Consider the following 21398-nt stretch of genomic DNA (forward strand, 5'->3'; position numbering starts at 1 on the left):
TCACTTCTAATTTATGCATTAAGATATCTTCAGATGTACACTCTTGACAGAGTTGTCGTGGTTTTTATGATGATAATGATCGTCAATGAGGCACTTTTTGCGGGGACGCAATGCGTCTCCGTCTACTTCTGCTCACAGCCAAGCGAAAGTATTCCACAAGCGTATCTCAAGTTAGATACCATGTCGACTTCCAACCGAGACGCCTTTGTCCTACCTGTCCAACACTAGTCCCAGGGGGGAAGGGATTGTTAGTAAAGAGAAGGTTAGTCCCCGTTGCTATCAATGTACTTTATCAGGTTGACCTCTACGCAGTTCCTTCTGGAAATTATCGTGACTAATTTATCTTTAAATTCGTCAAGATAGGCTAACTGACCTGCTTTTTTATCCTCACCATTATCATCATCATCTCTCACTGGTACTCCGCTAGTGTATACCAATAGCGCAGGCGGGGTTACCATGCCATTTTCCCCATTAAAAAAAAACACACACTAGTCTCATAGTGCATTGATATATTTATTTCCAGTATTTTAAAATTACCTGGTAGAAACAGAATGTTTAGGTACTTAATATTCTTAATCTAAAATTACTTTTATAGTGTTATCGGTATCTAAGCAACTATTGATAAGTGCCTATTTAAATCTAAATACCTTTGAAGATACTTTTTTTCTTAGTTCTAACAGTAATATAACAAATTAATTACATAATGTCAGAGAAAAAATCATTAAATAGTCTTATTATACATCCAGATATCGAGCCTGGGGTAATAGATAATGCTATGCTTACTCGATGTATCCTAGAATATGGTGCGAAACTTTTTTTCTACTTTCTAATAACATGTATGTTAGTGTTTAGTGTAAAATGTTAATGATGATTTAGAATACGCAGACATATAGAATGCTATTTACTAAATTAAGTTTATTTCAAGTATATATTGTACTGAAACCGACATATGTAATCTGTTTCAATAGAACTTGATGAAAATGTAACCAAGTTTTGTTAAAATTATTATTGAAACACAACGATTTTTTACTTGTACTACATTTAAAACAGCTTGTGAATTTAAGATTGTGTTTCATAAAAAAATCTACTTCAATTGTGGCAAAACCTGTTATTTTGATTTAAAAAGAATTTTACTGAACCGATTATGATAAAATTTCTATGGGACCAATCTGTAAGTACTAATATATTCTTTCAGATAAAAAAAGAAATTTTCCATATCAATTTATAACAGATGGATTTACAAACATAAAAAAAAAATACAATCGATTCGCGAACCTTTTTAAAGTCAACTTACAAAGTCGTTATCCCCCTCTGTACCTATGTGCGCTTAGATATTTTAAACTATGCAACGGATTTTTATGCGGTTTTCATTAATAGATAAAGCGATTTAGAAGGAAGATTTATACGTTTTATGTTGTTTTATGTATTATAGTTTTATATTGTTTAATATTAATTTGTTGAAATATGACGATAAAATGATCAAAATATCTAAAAAAAAATCAATCCGACCGACAGCGTTAATCGAAAACATTGTCTTATTGTTTTGAACGACCTATAATAAAATAATGTACGATGGAACTGTTACTTTTCATCAAGACTACAAAAAAGTCAGCGGTGATATTTGTTTATATTTATAGGGATAGCTTTTTATAATCAATTTAATGTTAAAAAAATTGATACAAATTATATGGAATTTGAAAAGCTATTCAGACATATATAATATATGACCTCATTAAAATAAAAAAAATTCGTTATCTTAAGAATTTCACACATATATTAAATGCCTTTTACATCACACTATTTAAATTTATATCTTATGAATGATCGTAATATTAAAACCATTACGCAACAAAACTTAGTGGTCCGCACAAACACTTTCGAGAGTAACCCATAAAGAAAACATGTCTGTATTGTCTCATAAAAAACAACTGTAAACTTTGTATATAAAGACATTCTGTAGTATATTTTAATCGTAATTGAAATATTTTTAATCACTCCACACTAACATCACGTTAGTTTCTATGTTACATCCGTGCTAAGATTTCACAGTCTATTTATAATTATTAGGTTCTGTTGAAACAGACTAAAACGTGATAGTGTTGGTTGAAAGTTAATGTTGATAATTCAATGAAAATTTTACGTTTTATATTTGTGCAGAAACTGTAACTTGTAAATTTTGTTTATATAACATTCTTTTTTGAACACAAATCTATATACATTTTAAATATTTTTCATGTAGAATAGCTGGTTATTTTTAAATTTATAAAGTTAACGGACTACCTACTTTTCAAAACTTTTAGTATACTCGTAACAAAATTCAACTTGTTATATTCAACGAAACAATAATAACAAATACACTAGATCTTATTATAGTAAATATAATAGATTTTTATTATACAGTGCATTTGTAACCGTTAGAAAACAATTTAAACATTAAATGATAAGTAATGAATCTTCATTATTTGAAACTAGTTCAAACATTTAATGACTACTTTTACAATTCTAGAAATAGAAAATTTAAACAGTGAAAATAGACATCTTCAATCTACATTCAGAATATTATGATTAATATTATGAAAACATTTGACAAGTTTATAGGACACACCGTTTATCGATCAGAACTAGTAAAACATGAAACGCGAAAATCACAAATCGATATCGACTTAAAACTTCACCGCCGCTTTGGACTTTGGTCGCTGGCTCTGGCAGCAATATAATTAATGAGTATTGAAGATTTGAAGAAGCGCTACGAATAATGTGAAAATTCCAACTATAGTGTGAATATCAAAAAATTAAATCGTATGACTTTGTTATTGTCTCAGTAGTATAAATATTTGGCTAGAAACTGTTCAGGGTAATTGTCACTAAATGAGAAAAAACAATTAACTAAATAATTACTATTCGTAAACTTTTTTTTTGTTAAAACTTTATAATTTTACAAATTTTTTTTTTTTTGTTAATTAGGATAAGTATACACAAACCCGACTGAAGAAGCGTATTAATATGGGAGAATAACAATTATACTACTACAAACAATAATTTTCGTTCAAAATTTGCTGAAGAAGGTGTTCATTTAGATGAAGCGCCAATTGTTCGTTTAGAATTTCAAAACATTTTAAGAATAGACTACCTTTGGATGTTAAAATCGCTCCGAAAACTTACACTGGCCCATAACTTGATAGAGAAAATTGAAAATTTGGATCAGCTTACTGGTCTGAATGAATTGGATTTGTCGTTTAATAAAATTGAAAAAATTGAAAATCTTGATGAACTTGTTAATCTTGAAGTACTATCTTTATTTCATAATAAAATACGTAAATTAGAAAATATGGATACACTTCAAAATTTGCTTGTGTTTAGTATTGGAGATAATTTAATAGAAGATTACAAGGAAGTACGTATATTTGGAAAATTAAAATGTAGTATATTGGAAATTATTGTACCTAAGGTTGGCAACATAGGAAAATGTAATTAAGCTCTGTCATGGTGTCCTTCAATAAAAGTGCATATTCATATAAAAAAAAACTGCTTATAAAATGAATGTTGCCAACCTTAAGTACAATAATTTCCAATATACTACACAAAAATTCATTTTTGTAATATTTTGGGCCCATTATTGTTTCTGATATATATAAATGATATCCCAAATATAACTTCTATGATATTATTTAGATTTCATGATGCGAATGAACTTGAAATAAATATATTAAAAATATTAATAGACTGGCTAAAGGTAAAGATAAACGAACATTTTATAATCGTCAAAATAATTTGACATCTTTTAATATCGATTTTAATGGAAAAAAAAATAAATGAAGTAAAAATTACGAAATTTTTGGGATTAACGATTGATAATAACCTGACATGGAAACATCATATAGAAAATATTAATAGCAAAATAAACCAATTTTCATACGCATTGCGCATGTTGTCTAAGATTGTTAATAGCGGTATTGCATATTGATATGTTGAATCCTTCTAAGGTATGGTGTCATATTTTGGGGCAATTCGACATATAGAGATATAGTCTTCAAGACTCAGAAAAGGTGTATTAGATCTATGTGCAATTTGAAAAGAATGATACATGTACGACTTCATTCAAAAGACTGAATATCCTGACTTTTCAGCCTTTATATTCTTGAAACAATGTTGTTTTGAAAAAGAATAAACTTTTATTTGAAAAGTTAAAAAGTGACCGTAATACGATAAAATTGTTCAGCCTCACGTCACAGCATTATTTGATAAAAGTTTTTTTATGTCTCTAAAATATATAATAAATTCCCGAAAGCATTTAAGGAAATAAACAGTTTAAATGTATTTAAGAAAAAAGCAAAAGAATATTTGACAGCCAAATGTTACTATACGTTGCATGACTACTACAGTGATAAATATTAGACATGGAATTTAATTATTTTTATTGACATTTTTTACATTTTATTATTATTATTGACATTATTTTTATTATTATAAGTTATTATTACTATAATTTTATATTGTACATGCCGATATGGTAGAATATGGAATAATGGACATGTAATTATTTTTTTCAACTAATGTATGTACCCATATTCGTGCAATAAATGATTTGATTTGATTTGATTTGATTGATAAAGTCAATAGATAGAACTAGTCTCAAATATATTTATTGATATTATCATCGGAACTACTGTTTATCAGTAAACATGAATGATTAGATAACGCGAGCTACATCAATATCGACAAGTTTTCGTCTACTTTGTTAGTGTAACAGTTTGATATGCATTTCGTTTGTTGCGGGTTCGATTCCGGCATAATACAAAAATTTATTGTATTCATAAGTATGCCTATATCTAATTATGTATATATATAAATGTAAAAAATGTGTCTAGTTCAGTAGCAAAGTTTAAAATTTCCCTTAATACAAACTCTGTTTAGTTTGCGTTACGGATGTCAAAGTTTCTTATATTTATTTAAATTCTATTATATTAATGCAGATGGCGTATATGCGCAGATTTCGTAAACTGCGATCGGTTAGCTTCAAAGGGAACCCATGTTGTGACGATCCCATGGCGTATCAGTTCCTTAAGTCGGCACTCACCAGAGTCACATACCTCGATTATAAAACCATAACCGAAGAGGAGAGAGAAAGTGGAAAAGCCATTTTCAGGTGCTAAAATGATGTATATAAATTTGTATATATCAAATTCACTCCATTGTTTCTATAAGTACTCATGTTGACGCATGTCGTTGGCGTAAAATTTATTCAGATAAAACAAGTAACTTATATTAGTTGTGATAGCGTATACTAGTGCCGGATTAGCCAACGAAGGCCTATAGCAAAATTTTATCAAGGGGCCTTTAGTTTGCTTTGGGATATCAAGTTTATGATATGAAATAAAACAAATTTTTTACACACTTTTCTGTATTTAATTTAAGCAAATTTTGAAATAATACTATTTATATTGATTTCTTTGAATTCAGCAAATCGTATTAATATATATTATAATATAATATTAATTAACGTATCAAAGTGAGGTAATTAAAACGTTCTTGGCTTATCGTGTTTCTTAACTCATTTTTAACACCTTTTAACGTTGAGAAATTCATCACTACAGTAGGTGATCATAAGAGATAAATAAATGCGCGTTTACTATTACTTTAGATATTTTTTACGGTTGGAAAGTGTTAATACGTGGGGCCCGTAACATTTGCTAATATTATTATATGGCTAATCCGCCACTGGCTGTGTCGCATGGTTTGCATGATACTATACTGTTACTTAATCGTGCTTAAACAGCTGACCCGATTAGATAGAAATTTGGTACACCTGATAGATTGTTACACACATAGAATATTTTAGTATTTAAAAACAAAAATAGTCGTATTATGTAAGATCATAGATAACACACCTAATACTAGATAAGATATAAACTTACAACATCATGACCTTTGGCCTTATATTATAAATATAATCAATAAATAAAAAAAACTTGTTATACAGAGGTTTATTGCGTAAATTAGACGAAGCAGATGAGAAATCAGAAAAAGAAAGGATAGCGAAAGAAGAATACGATGCTAAAGTTGAATTTTACGCCCTCTCGTTTGTGGAATATCTGAGTGGGCCGGAGTTACTCGAATCGATGTTTGAGAAAGACCCGGACGGGTCTCTTCTCCTCAAAGTTGGTGGTGAACTTTTAGGATTTTATGAACAGTAAGTAAATATGTCATCACTTCGTTTTAATCCTGGAATATCATAAGAGACATTCAGGGGAACAAAAAGCAAGTATGTATACAAGTGGTACCTTTTTTACAGATACAAGGAACAATATGTAGAGACTATGGCAGGTCTAGTGGAGTTTGCTCAAGAAGCGTATAATGCAAGGCAGCACGAAATTAAACTTTTCAAAGATTTAGTTAACAACGCTTTAGAAGATAGTGTACAGAAGAGCAAAGAGTAAGTGAAGATTTTGTTTCATAATTTTACAGACGACATTGACTGAAAACATTTGACTTTAAGCCGTAAAATCGTAGGTGTGTTTATAAATCGATTGCGTTTCACTACAAGTACCTAGTTTATTGCTCTGCAAAAAAGAAATCTAACTTCAACCGTCACAAAATAAATAAGAGACAAAAGCAAACAAACCCTATTAATCGTTAAAAGTATGTACAATATATATGTTCAGAATTCCAATTCATTCCATTTTTTTTGCCTTCTCTGCCTTCTTGGGAGACAAGCGTGACAAATACGTATGTTCAGAATGGCGATGTAATTGCTCAACATAGCCACAAAATAATAAGTAATAATGATATTAAAAACCAATATAAACGAAATGAGGATCGTTTTCTTTTGGAAGTTCAAGTAGAGTAATTATTAGGTAACTCGTAAACGTATTTGTGATTATGGCATATTTTTTATGACCAACTAATAAATTACTGTTTACATTTAAAAATTATTCATTTGAATAATATACTAATACCTACATACACTAGATCCTATTTAAAATCCTTCCTTTATAATTTGTTTTTGCATTATCACTCATTACCTACAATTATTTTGAGTTTCATACTCTAATGATATTGAGAATTAAGTTCTCTACTTATATTTATGTATCTAATAAGTAAATATTTTAAAAAATTACAACATTTTTGTCATACAAGTGCGCTTACATCGTAATATTTTTTGTAACGTCAATATACATATATTTTTATCAGAGCATATACTTTAATCCTTAATCATTGATTTACAACTTTATTGATTACGGGACGGTCAGTCGGGCCATATATATCCCTCAAATTCGCAACATTTTTTTTATGATACCTACTTAGAATAGCAATCAAGGTGACTGATAAAGAGAACAAGATTTGAAATCTTTAAGTTTTTTAACTAGGTACTTGCTGAGGTCATATAATAAGAATTCAAATAACATTTTGTCTTCGCTCGAGTATGTTCGTGAACTATTTTGTAGATCTGTACCAATTCCTTTATTAATCTATTTAATCGATTTGGTTTTGTGTCCTAGCTGTTTTTATTCTCACTCTTATTTTGGTGTTAACGTTCAGCGGGGTTACCATTCCACCTTCACCCATTAAAAAAAATTCAATTAACTCTCTCGTAATGAGAAAATATTGTTATATATATATATATATATATATATATATATATATATATATATATATACCAACGTACAGCTGAAACCGTTGAATCTAGAATCTTGAAATTTTACAGATAGGTTCTTTGTATAGCATAGGTGAACAACAAGAAATTAATTTACAAAATCTTACCTCTAAAGGGGAAACTTCTAAAATTGACGTGTGTAAAATTTACTTATCTAGCACATAACAGTAACAGTTGACAAATATTGCTGTCTACGCTACTTAAAATAATAGAGGTGCGTGATATTATTGTAATAATGAACAGGGTTTTAGAGGAATTCGAGAAGAAGAAGAAGCCTTTAACAGAGGCCATGAACGAAGTAATCCGGAAATTCTCAACAAAACAAGCCACTATTGAACAACTTGAACCTAGGATAGTGGACTTGGGGGAATCTTTCAACGACGTCCTGTATGAACTGTGGAAGAGTCTTATGACTATTGAGATGCAGTTGTACGAGCGATGCGAGGTAGGTATACTTAGAGGCATTTACACAATCAAATTAAAACATTAATAGGTACTTTTCTTTATGCTATGTAGTAATGAATTAACGGGGAAACCGCAGGCGATGGATGCCCTGAATCTATCAAAATACATATATTGAAGAAACCTATTTTGATGTTTTTTTTAATGGATGATAATGAAATGGTAACCCTGCCTGAGCTAACAGTATACGCTTGTGGAGCACCAGTGAGGGATAGTAGGTAAGAATGAAAAGGCAGTTCAATTAGCCTATCATGATGAATATACCTGGAATTCAGCATGACGGTTTTCAAAGAGGACCACGTGGATGTTGACCTGACAGGGTATATTGCTAGCAATGGGACTAGAATTCCGCATTACTAACAATCCCCTCCCTCCTCTATTATGATATTACTAGGAAATTGATTAATGTGTGATGTATGTAATGTGTGAAAATGGAATGGTAGCCCCACCTGCTTCATAGGTTTACATTGGCAGGAAGCCTATTATGGACTATAATATATATGGATTAAGTCAAGTCAGTTGTACGTCAAAAAACTAAATATGTGTTAGATAGATGTGAACCGGTATCCGCAATTGGATGTATTTGCCTCCAACTTGCTGGAGTTTCGTCAAATGACCACAAGGTGTTTGTGTGCAGAAGTTTAGAATTTAAATTTATTTATGAATATTATTCTTTTTTTTATATATGTTATTGTACTGAATATTTCCTGGGTGAGCGTATTGGAAGACTGTAAAGCTCACTCAGTTGATGTAATGTAATAAATAAATAAATACATTGGAAAATAATCTAATAATATAGCCAAATACAAACTATCTAATATCTGTTAGGAGTCGCGGGTTCAATTCTCAGTGAACATGACGGAAATGATAACGAAACTGATGGAGGTGTCTCGTAACGCTTTTGGCGCGTGGCGAGAGAACGAGGCCGTATGGTCAATGCGTCAGTTCGAGTCTCTGTCCAAGTTGCTTGGCAACAAAGTCATGCTCGGAGACGCACCAGCGGAGTTGTTCGAGGTACCCGCTATTGTTATTTTTTATGCAAATTGAAATAGCAAATGGGTTGACGGCCCATTTGAGGAAAAGTGGTAACAGTCGCCTATAAACACAAACAGCCATTGTAACCACGTGATGCCTATAAAGCCTATAATTCTAAATTCACTATGAAAATACGAGTGGAATAAAGGAAAACAAGCAGGCGGCTGTATATAAAAATAAAATATACTCGCGAAGTATAGCTTGATGATAGATGTGATATTATTTATGTGCCTAGTCAAGTAATAGAATAACTAGAGTTATGTAAATTTTACCCACATTAAGTTTAACACTCGCATTTAAGAACAAAAAAAATGGTATATGGTAATAAATATTTTCAAATCGTCTTACCATAACAGAATAATACTGACATTGGAAATATACTGCACCGAGATCAAACTATAGACATTTCAAATTAAATTATACTGTTTGTAAATCTTTCATAGCCGTAAATAGGTTTTCAAGGAACAAATTATGAAACCAAAAGGCAAACTTAATATTCGATTTCCGTGAAGCAGTTGTGTTTGCATGACTGTGTTTCGGTTTGAAGGGTGGGATATGGCGTGAATTTACAGAGTACAGAGAAATAACACCTGAGTCCTCAGGAATGGTAACGCATGGGGGGTATCATGGACGAGGCGGTATACTCTGTTATGTCCATGGTCTGCTCATGTCTATAGGCGACGGTTACCACTTCCCATCAGGTGGGCCGTCAGCTTATTTGCCTTTCTAAGTTGTATAAAACAAAAACATTTAATTACAGGTAATGATGGATCGTGACATGATGATGAACTTGGTAGCTCAGTCGTCTGACAATCACATGCGGTTCATTGATGCACGTGAGGATCTTCTTATGACACGAGCGAACAACTGGCGAGATGATCTTGTTCAGGGGACTAATGAGTGAGTAACAATAATAACCAGAGGGAGACTTTGTACAAAAGTGGTTTGATTGGGTACCTCTGTTCCATTAGTGCTACCGTGAAGCAAATGTGTTCGCATGGTTGTGTTTCAGTTTGAAGGGTGGGATGGCAGTGAATGTGTAGGGTACAGGGAATAACACCTTAGTCCTCAAGAATGGTAACGCATGGGGGATCATGGACGAAACAGTACACTCTGTTATGTTCATGGTACTGCTTACATAGGCGACGGTTACCATTTTCCATCAGGTGGGCCGTCAGCTTGTTTGCCATTCTAAGTTGCATAAAAAATGTATTAGTTCACAATAAAAGTAAAGTAGTTAAGTAATATTTTAATTTATTAAAATGACTCTCTGTCTTATTAAACTGAATGTAAAAACTTTAGGTACTGTTTTATTAATATAATAAGTACCAATCTCTTGAAACATGAATTATCAACATTAATTAAATAAGAATTTAAAGAAATTCAGAATACTATATTAATATCTTAAATCTTAAATGTAAAAGTTGAAGTTGTATGGATTAGATGGATGGATGTTTGTTACTTTTTCATGCAAAAACTACTAAACGGATTTGAGTAAATTTGGTAAACGGATAGTTGATATTATAACTTAGCACATAGGATACTTTATGTATTGAACCATAGATTACAGCTAGTACTTAATAATCGTCTGTATGTTTAGATTATGTAATAAATGTTACAGCTAAGAAAAGCAAATGCTTTTTAATACGACGAGTTTAATTTCACTATTTCTTCACAGTAACGAGATAAAGCGAAACCGTGACAGAATCTTGGAGATAAACTACTTCATAGACAATCAAAGGGAGGAATGGACTGATATGCAGATGGGCCTGACGGAGGCAGTAGATCCAGAGACAGTCGCTTTACTTGGAGATGATTTCTAAATATAATATTTACGAAATCGTATGTATTTGTTCTTCTATCGTCTATTAAACCTATTAGCTATAAAACGAATACAGGATCTCAAAATAGACATTTCTATATTATAAAACTGACTATTACCCACGTTAATTACGATAAATGTGTAACATAATGCATAACATGATCTAGGTTATTTAGAGAAGACAATAATATCTAACTGTATAGGTAGGTACTATATTCCATCCTTTTAGCAGTTTTTAACGTGACAGTATTTACAAACCTTTGAATTTGTAATAGAACTAGGATTTATAAAAGATATATATGTAGATACTACATGATAATATTTGATACTTAACGTTTTTCTATCTACATAAATAAATTATATTAAGTATTAAATTTGTCTTAATACGTATCTACTTGATATTTTTTTTTAATTATGTTCGAAAAGGATTATTATATTGTTGATTGAGGCTATATACTTTGCCTTAAATATGGAGACCTATTAAAATGCGACTACCAACATTGCAACTTGCATTGCAAGTGTTTGTGAGCAACATTAGCTAGGTGCATCATCAGATTGTTAACCTATCTCTCCTGCATTCCTGTTTAAGAACTATCGGTGAAGCTCTTGCCATTCACTACCATTTTCAGCGAGTCTCGTCACCTTTTGATATGACACAACACCAATTTTTTTCTTGATCTGCCTGATGTAACTTTGTCTTGGTCTATCATCATCTTCCTACCCTTATCCCAATTTATTTGAGGTCCGCGTAATATTTTTATTATCCATATTACAAAAAGATTTGGCTTATAGTTTTACGATCGGACGCCTGCCTGACGTCAACCCTCTTTGGGAATTCGTCTATCTCTCAAACAAATAAAAGAAAAATCGTATGCTTTAACTCCAAAACATCAATGATCTATGGCGGCGGTCACGTTAATTTTTAAGCGAATGAACAATATATTGCCAAAAGCAAAACCGTATGCCAAAATTACATTAAACAAACAAGTAAAAAATTATATCAAAATACAAAATACTAAAAAATAACCTTTTTATCTATTCAAATAACCAGCAGCACCGTGCATTATCATATCGACAAAAAGGTACGACCCTAGCATAACTATTCATAAACATGTGGAACACAAATTGATTTAACGAGAAATAATTAGCGTTAATTGATCATTAATTATTGGTCTTGATTAATAATTTATACCTATTATGTAAGGGCATTTTAAGCATCAGATAATTCTAAGTATCCTACTAATTTTATAAGAGCCTAAATGTGAAAGTTTCTAAAGATGTTTGAATGTTTGTTATGGTTGATCGAATTCAAATATTTGGGTACACATTTGGGTCGGTTTCTTCATCACAATACAGGATGGGACACTGGTTCAGTTTTACGAATACTGACATTGTAGACATTCAAAAGTCGATCCGAAATGAATGGTACTACAAACCAAATTTTAAATTTTACAGCAAATAAATCAACTATGCCTGATAATGAACTCTGCATACCTTTTAGATGTTTATAAAGTCTATTTACATCCCATTATCGTGGAACAAACAAAATAAAATATTGAATTGCATAGGTTACAATGTTATGTGATCTTAAAAACACAATTTTATACTGACACAAATTCTTTTATTGCCAATTTTAAAGTGAGTACCTAGGTTAGGCACACTAATAAACATTTGTTGCCATATTAGATAAATAATTCCAATCAGAACATAATTTGCTTCAGAGATAAAAATAATATTCTAGAAATAATTGTAGACATACAGTATTATAACTACTTCTTAGTTCTCTCTAATTTTCTCCTTTTCAATTTTTCAACATATTCTCCTAATGCATTCTGAGTTTCTTTTTTCGTAACTTGATCCAATACTTCATTAGGATTTTCGTTTAAATATTTATAAAGTGACTCCAGTGGTATTCTTCTTATCTTTTGTAGGCATGGAGAATGTGTCCATTTTGGTATATTATTGAATTGATTTATAAAACCTTTACATTTCTCTATAGCTCCAGCTTTGTCTTCTGCTATGTCATCAACAAGGCCTTCCTGTATGAAAAAATACGAAAAATAAAAACAATAAAAGTCTAAGTAAATCTACATTATGAATTTTCGTAACGCGAGTTTTGTTTCGAATATGTATATCACATTATAATGCACTAGTGTTTCCTCTGGCTTCGTGTAGGATTTGTAAAATATCTTTGTAGGATTTGTAAAATATTTTATTTTTTGTATATAAAAATACAACCCATGTTACTCTCTGAAAATTGAGGTTTCTATAAGTCAAAGAATTTTTAAAAAGTATGTTTTGAGTTTATCCTTTACAAAAGGAAATAAATCTTTCCTTTTTATAATTTTTGGTCAGATATATGAGTAAAGCACTGATTTGAGAGGAGTAAAGATTGTTTTTACAGATATCATACATTTCCGTATCATGAGGAAAAAACCGGTGTAATGTAAAATTGCAGCGCAAACTATTTCAAAATAAATTCCTATCCATAGCAGCAAATCTAACAAGAAATAAATAATTATGATACTGAGTTATGTTGCGACACTCAGTCTTTTCATACATTGCTATATTTTTGTTAAAATTATTTTAACAAATAATTATACCACCTACCTTTAACGCATCGCTTGGAGAGAACATTGTAGATGCCATCAGGGCCAGTTCCCCACGTCGTGGAGAAAGTGTATGGAGCATGAGATCGGTGATCCAGGCAGACGGAACTATTCCCAGTGCAGTATCATTAAAACCAATTGTGAATTGACCTTTCGTCGTGACTCTATATTCGGAGAGCATAGCAACTGCATATCCTCCGGCTGGTGTGTGACCCTGAAACATTAACCTATAATGAATAAACATTTTCGTGTTTTTTTTCAATTCCAATTTCAAATTCACAAACCTCGTGTCGTGTTGTTTTGCATTATGGAGGTTCCGAATTCGCTTCCCGATTGGGTGAATTTAGTAAACGAAATTTCTAAATTAGCTCGGCTTTAGACGTTTTGTAGCTTGTGTACCCAAGTGTTTGTCGCTTGATTTTTTTAAAACACACGATATCTTAAATGATAATTAATTTTATGTGTATAAATATTGTTGTTTACTTTTATTTCTTGTAGAAGATAATAATTTATTTTAAGTATTTATTTTTTATTTGTTAAATTCTCTCACACATTTTCCTAGGTGGGGTATGTTCAAAATTAACCTTTTTACATACATTGAGAATTGTAGTTTTTTATAAAAAAGAAAATTGATAAACAATTGAAATAGAACAAAAATATGTATAATACAGCAAGTCAACAGACGGCATTTTCACTTACAATTTATATAATTAATAAATAAAAATATATACATACAAGAACCAGTATATTTTACAAATAATAATTTTATACAAAATATATTAAACACACGCAACTATTTTTTATTTTGCTCTTCGTCAAACGTTCCGTCTACCCACAAATCATTTAAGTATTTGTTTTAATTCGATACAGACTAATACATATAAGAATGTACCTGCATGCTGTATTATTATTGTACCTACTTCGTAAACATTTATTGTGATTTTGTAGTATATATTTATATCTATATTTTTATTTTATTTTTTTATTTTTTTTTATTACAACACAGGGGGCAAACGAGCATGCGGCTCACCTGATGGTAAGTGACTACCGCCGCCCATGGTCACCCACAACACCTACGGCATTGCAGGTGTGCTAAATGTGCTTCTATACTTACATTAATAGCAGTAGCTGTAGGAAAGTCCGAAGTCAGGAACTTCAGTGCCATGTCATGGAAAGTTTTCCAAAACAACGTTAACCTTTTCATTTCTGGCTTATATAGTTCGTTTATATCTAAACCAGCCGAAAACACGGTAGGTAAGCTCTGAAACAAAATGAACAGAATTTTACAAAAAATATCTATGCATAGCATCGGTAAAGAGGAAGGTTTGCTAGAAATAAACTATAATAACCCTGTTGCGAACAATATACTCTATCGGGTCGACCTCCACGTGATCGCCTATGATTAATTACCACTGACCTAACTTCATCTTCACCTTTTTACAATTAAAAAAAAACATGGAGAATGGGGGAAGAATTGAAACGATGGGGATATAACGGTAACTAAGTTGAAAACCACAGTGGTTAATATTCTAATGTAATAGCTACCAGATAAGTTAAGCAGAAAAATAAAAATAAATACCAAATAAACAGAAAGCTCGAATAGTTTTAGGATCATCCGGGACTCCTAATCATAAACGGTTGCGATGCGAGCGTAGGCCTGATTGCGCGCCTAGACCCGCCGTGTTCTCTCGACTAAAATACAAGTAAGTTAATCTTGTAGTTATTACATAAAAATATAATTTATATTTACGAAACTTTTAATAATAAAATCATGGTTAAATCCGAGTTCGTCATAATCAGCTAATCTAATTTCATCCTCATCTATCATCCCTTAGTGGTACCCCATGGGCTTAAACCATGGGCGTGCCATTAAATTTTAACTTATTTACCGTTCCAAGATATACGTAAAAATAGAGGTTGCAAATATTTAAGTGTAGCTTTAAGTTATGTGTGTACAGCATAACTTAAAGCCTTTTTCCAAAGTTGAGTAAATTTAATTTTAAATTTTTTAATGGTGTATATACATCTAGTTATGTAACAAAAAACTTAAAAGATTCTAAAACTTATTAATTGTATGCATTTCTAATATCATGTAACTTAATTTTAAATTTTTGATATTTGTTATTTGGTAATTTGGTATAAAATCATACAATCCTTGATTTGTTGCATATTCTTTTCAGCTGAACTGCTTTCCGAATTATGCGGTAGAATCATAAAAAAAAAATATTCAAAACTATAAAAGAATAAACTAGTATAAGTATAAAATATAATGATATATGAATAAAAAATTCAATTTTATAGTTAAATCACAGAATGATAATTGGCATCGATATCTAAATAAACTTACCGAAGTCAAGATCATTCCTTTACAACCCTTAGCGGCTGCATCGTCGAATGCATTAATAATCGCCTGCAGTAGTTCAACATTCAAACTGTTTACGGGCGGCCTTTGCAATGTTAGTACTGCGATCCCATCTTCATCCACGGCCAGATCCGTCAGGGAACTCGAATTCACAGACATTGATCTCATACATGGTTTGCTTCTATAAACTCGTGATATTTGTCGAAAGAGAGACATTCTGCCAATAATACAATAAACACTTTTTTATTTATTTATTTCACAAGTATTGATGTGTAAGACGGATCGAACGATGCTCACATACTACACTCGTAATAAATGTGATATACGCGGGTAGGTATATCTTGGGTTATTATAAAGAGTAATCATAAAGATAAATTGAGATAATAATGATTATTATTGATATATATTAAATGTGTATTAATAGTAAATAGAAGTTGTTCGTGTTATCTCGACTGATATCCACAGTAATATTTACTAGGAGTCTGAAACAATATAAATTCTTCCTAATCGGTTATTAGACCTTATTACGTTAATGGACGGTCCAAAAGTGCCGTTCACACAGTCCGAACACATGTCTTCCACAATCGAAATATATATATATATACACACATATATATATTAGCTACTCCCAAAGTGATAAAATTGTTATTTTTTCCAAATCGTTTATTGTCAAATAGAGTTAAACGATAGATGGCGCAAATCATTCTCCGGCCTCTAGAAGATAATTGTGTGTACTACGCAATAGATGGCGTAAAAAATTAATGAGAAATAGGAAATATCTACAGGTAATTTTGACGGATGTAAGCTTAGCGTAATAAATGTAGTCGTAGGTACAATGGTAGGTATTGTTATGTAAATGAAACGTACATTAGCAATAGTTTCTTAGATAGGCTTACCTACGTATGAAATTACGAAAGAATGGTTGTATATTTATATCAAAATTGTACTTACATATGTACATCTGAATCTGCTCTTAACAAACATATGTGTGATGTAATAAGTATCAAATTTCAAACTCTTATCTTTCTTTATCTTTATTGTTTGTAGCGTACAAAATGGAATCCATTGTAAGGGGTCAGACTACTGAACTGTAAATAAAACACGTTTGTGACGATCTTGATAACGTGTTTATTTCTACGATGGCTGCAGATTCGATATCTGGATAAATGCACACATTTGTATGCACGACTTTTATTGTTTGGGCGGTTTTTTAGAAAAAAAATATATATATATATGTATAATAGATTTTATTTGTAAAAAAATTATAGTACCTAACTCTCTTTCCTCGCGATCTACAATTTCGATGGATAATTTTGTTGTCGTCTATATATGTATAATGGAAATTCAATATTTCATTATCATATTTTCAGTAAATGTAATTGTTAAATATTTATGCACACAAACAAGTAGCAAAGTAATCTATCGGTAGACACGTTTACTTTACTGCATGAGAAACTGTATAGTACATCAAATATTGATTGTACCGTCTCGTTCTACCTCATGCAGCAATAATGTATATTTATCGATACATTCATATCGTATCCCATTGTCTAGAAGGGCAGTATAGTTAACCTTTACTAACAATTTCTTTCCTCCCTAGTATTATTTCTGCAAAACTATATCGATGGAATGTAGAGAGTTTAATTAGTACGTGAATTGGTTATACTACGTCGATATTAAATGATATTCGTTTATAAATAATTAGCAATTGAAGTGGAAAGATAAACAAATTTACATAAACATGTGGAATTGGGTATTAAAAATAAATTGCAAAAAGTCTTTTGAAAATGTATTTCATATAAAATCACATTTTTTTTAAATAACACAGTCTTACTACATACATTTTCACTAGTTTCAAATTATGGAGCTTGTTTGAGGCACACCATTTTTGTTATAAATTTGTATGGTAAAAGTTAGTATAAAGATATTTTTCCGGCATCTTAGCTTATCAGCCTGATTTTAATATAATTATAATGCTCAATAAATAATCAGAAGCGATAATTTAATTTTTATTTTCGTGTATAAATGGAATAACATTATTTAACAACAAATAAAAATTTAATAATCTCTAGTAACTATAGTATAAACCATACTTAAACGAATAACGCAGTTACAGATGCATTGCAGCGTTTATGACAGCAGTTAACACTGGGCAATGCATATAATGCAAATATTTTTAAAAATATGCTTAAGTATATCAATCAGTTGTCTTGTAACCATAGTACGAATACTACTCAGTTATAGAGTAGATGACGCAGAGTTAAAGACATTATTAATATGATACATTTGGGTAGAATTCAAATTGTGAAAATTAATCAAAAATATGTAAATATTGGATAACAATATATGTAACACATTAATGTGGTGTATAATAACATGATCAGGAATATAGTGAAACCATTATTTCTTTGCAGACTTTTGCTTCAGAATCTCTAAGTATATTTCCAGTGACTGTTGTACTTTAGGATTGGTGACAAATGTTAGGAACTCTTCGAGATCTGCCTGACGATTTTTTTGTAGCCAAGCAAGAGCGTCTCCTCTTATCTTCTGTTTGGTAAGAGCCCGCGCTAATGGAGGGATTGTATCGAACCTCTCAATAAATTCTTTGCATTTCTCTATACTATCTGCTTTGTCAGTAGCTGTCTCGTCGATTAATCCCACCTAAAATGTAAAATTTTTATAACATATGTATATGATCAAATGTTAATTATGACGTGATACCTGTTAACACAGGCCTTATGTAGTGACTGTTGAGACTTATGTAAGACAGACATAAATAAGATCAGGTAGTAGTAACACATTAGATCTTACTTGCATATGCCTTCAGTTGTTTTCAATTTTACAGAAATATATCAAACTTATAGGTCTTTTATATTTACTACAAAATTATTTCATAGTTACCTTTAATGCTTCTTCAACAGTGAACATTTTACCGGTTGTAAGAGCAACCTCAGCTTGCCTCCTAGATATTGTATTACACATTGTGTCCATGAACCATCTAGGTGCAACAATTCCCAGAGCAGTTTCGTTGAGTCCCGTTGTAAATTTACCATTTACCATTACTCTGTACTCGCAAGACATAGCTAGGAGACATCCACCAGCTGGCGCATGACCCTGAATAAAAAACATTTGGATTTTAAACCTTCATTGAACATAGACAATGTCAATTTCGTAAAATTATTTTTATCTATAGGTAGCCATGACTATACACGAAGAAAAGCCTCATTTGTGCTTTAACCTTACATTTTATAATGGGCACCTTATATTTCCATTCATCTTTATAGTTAAAACACGGATTATAGTGTAGTAGTATACTGAGATTAAGTGATATGAATACTAATTATTTTTATTGTATACTTGCATTTATAGCAGCAGCAGTGACAAACTTGGATCCAAACAATTTTAACCAGAGCCCTTGAAGTGAGGTCCAAAATAGTTCTACCCTCTTGCGATCGGGCTTATACATTTCCATAATATCCAATCCTGCCGAAAATACTGATTTTGATGACTGAAAAATATAAAAAAGTATAATGCTATAAAAGTAAAACACTATAATTCTCCACACTACTTCTTTCTAGGTACATGATACTAACAGTTAAATAAGAATGTACTATTAATAAATATAATAACTGGCCATATAGTTTGTATATTTGTTACATTTGAAACTTTATAGATTTCAATATGACACATACTATATATGAAGAGATCATCTAAAAAAGTATACTGAAACATAACATAACAGTACAATTATATAAAGGTTCAGAAGAAAACTGAACTTAAAAAGCCACTTCACTTCAGAAGTCAAATTTTGTGATATCTCAATCAGTATCTAGAGTTTACACCAAATAATGTACTTATTACATGATTAAAATTGTTAACGGTGAATATAAATTTGTACCTTATATAACTTGATATTTCAAAATACTCCAATTGCACTGCATGTAAAGGCAAAGGTAAATATTATATATATAGGTATAAGAAGTAGTGTTAATACTACATGTATAATAAACCTAATTTAAAACAAATTATTTTGTAGCCCAAATAGTGTTATTAATTATTAAATTATTAAGTAGGTATTAAAATGTTTATGAATATTGGATACAGAAGTATATTAAGGGGGGAGGGCAGGTGGGTTGCATGGCCTTGTCCACCCTTGAATTGTCTGGTACAATCAGGATTGGAGCCTCACAAAGGCATGTCTGCAAGTATATATACATGTTTTTTTAAAGGGCCAAGCTCACCCTGAAAAATAATTTTAAATATGCCAATGATAGGACATTTTTTCTTTGGCTATTATTTACTTATTAATTATGATAAATATACAAAAGAGAGTTGATGTCAGGCAGGGGGCCAATCGTAAAGCTATAGGCCAAATCTTTTTGTAATATATATAAAATCATATTATGCCAACCCCAAATAATTATCGGGATGTAGGAAGATGATGATACTTGGAGCTCTTCAGCAAATACTTATGCAACAAATAAATTACTGTATTAATTTGTATATGTAAGTATGTAATTGTTTATATTTATAAGTTTACTATTGTAATCTTTTGGAGAAAACAATAAAGAGTATATATATCTATCTATCTAAACAAGCATAAAAATTAAAATAAATAGAACACCTACTAAATATTATTTATGTATAAATAATAAACAATAAAAAAATCATAAAGACTGATAGACTAGTGGCTCACTAGAGTTATGAATGTATACCATGTTTAGTTATAAAATGTGAAAAATAAACTAACCGAGGTTAAGATCACTCCTTTTGACTTATTTTTAGCTGCTTCATCAAGAGCTTTATCTATTTCTTGAACAAGTTCTAAATTGAGGCTGTTGACTGGAGGACGTTGCATTGTGAGGGTGGCTATGCCTTCATCATCAACTGACAAGTCCACCAGAGGTCCTGCTTGCGCAGACATTGGCCTGATATTTGGACGAATTTGTCTGCCATTTCGAATAAACAGTCGCAAGGCATTCATTCTGGAAACTAAAATATTATCATTTAAATATATATGTATTATTTTTATATACATATGCTATATACTGAAACAGAACATTCCTTCAAATTATACATATTTTGTTCTTAGTTAAATAGAACTTGATATAAGTAAACCAATTAGTCTAGAATTAGTAGGTGTTAATTTAAAAACTTACTTTGTAAAGTTTGCAGTAACAGATTTAAATTGAACCTTGGACTTTAAGACTTTGCTAAGACTCCAACTAAATATCAAGGAATATTTCGTGTGATGTGTCAAATATAGGGGACTTAATGTCAAATCAGGGAATATTTAATTTAAAAACAACCAATATCTTAATCTTTGATCCAATTAACTACCAATCAATTTATTTCAATTAGAATGAATAAAAACTTGTCCAAAATATTTGTCAAAATCGTCAATCTGTCGAAGTCAAATGGATATAGGTATTGTCAAATTGGCGTTAACATAGA

General features: G+C 30.9%; 3 protein-coding genes across 6 annotated transcripts; 1 reads left to right on the forward strand and 2 right to left on the reverse strand.

Annotated features, from left to right (window-relative positions):
* Window positions 1–703: 703 nt before the first annotated feature.
* Window positions 704–11044, forward strand: LOC113521508 (dynein regulatory complex subunit 3). Its single transcript, XM_052899047.1, has 9 exons — window positions 704–760; window positions 3011–3394; window positions 4974–5146; window positions 5981–6190; window positions 6293–6433; window positions 7898–8099; window positions 8945–9130; window positions 9912–10051; window positions 10830–11044. Exons 1-9 carry the CDS (start codon window positions 704–706, stop codon window positions 10972–10974), a joined length of 1638 nt encoding a protein of 545 aa, XP_052755007.1. The 3' UTR covers window positions 10975–11044.
* A 1528-nt stretch (window positions 11045–12572) lies between these two features.
* LOC113521345 (enoyl-CoA delta isomerase 1, mitochondrial-like) lies at window positions 12573–17035 on the reverse strand. 3 transcript variants are annotated; one of them, XM_026906867.3, is made up of 5 exons: window positions 16896–17035; window positions 15930–16161; window positions 14697–14843; window positions 13584–13796; window positions 12573–13012 (listed from the first exon to the last, which is right to left on the reverse strand). In XM_026906867.3, the coding sequence occupies exons 2-5, from the start codon at window positions 16158–16160 to the stop codon at window positions 12743–12745; spliced, it is 861 nt and encodes a 286-aa protein (XP_026762668.2). In that variant the 5' UTR covers window position 16161; window positions 16896–17035; the 3' UTR covers window positions 12573–12742. The 3 variants fall into 3 exon arrangements, with proteins under 3 accessions (XP_026762668.2, XP_031768714.2, XP_026762669.2); XM_031912854.2 differs by lacking the exon at window positions 16896–17035 and adding an exon at window positions 16242–16260; XM_026906868.3 differs by lacking the exon at window positions 16896–17035 and having other exon boundaries at window positions 15930–16257.
* Window positions 17036–17720: 685 nt separating this feature from the next.
* Window positions 17721–21362, reverse strand: LOC113521346 (enoyl-CoA delta isomerase 1, mitochondrial-like). 2 transcript variants are annotated; one of them, XM_026906869.3, is made up of 5 exons: window positions 21104–21362; window positions 20695–20936; window positions 19306–19452; window positions 18846–19058; window positions 17721–18605 (listed from the first exon to the last, which is right to left on the reverse strand). In XM_026906869.3, the coding sequence occupies exons 2-5, from the start codon at window positions 20926–20928 to the stop codon at window positions 18345–18347; spliced, it is 855 nt and encodes a 284-aa protein (XP_026762670.1). In that variant the 5' UTR covers window positions 20929–20936; window positions 21104–21362; the 3' UTR covers window positions 17721–18344. The 2 variants fall into 2 exon arrangements, with proteins under 2 accessions (XP_026762670.1, XP_031768716.1); XM_031912856.2 differs by having other exon boundaries at window positions 21139–21348.
* Window positions 21363–21398: the final 36 nt, after the last annotated feature.

This window comes from Galleria mellonella, unplaced genomic scaffold (assembly GCF_026898425.1).
Source record: "Galleria mellonella isolate WM207_F2 unplaced genomic scaffold, CSIRO_AGI_GalMel_v1 utg55, whole genome shotgun sequence".
Classification (NCBI taxonomy): Eukaryota; Metazoa; Arthropoda; class Insecta; order Lepidoptera; family Pyralidae; genus Galleria; species Galleria mellonella.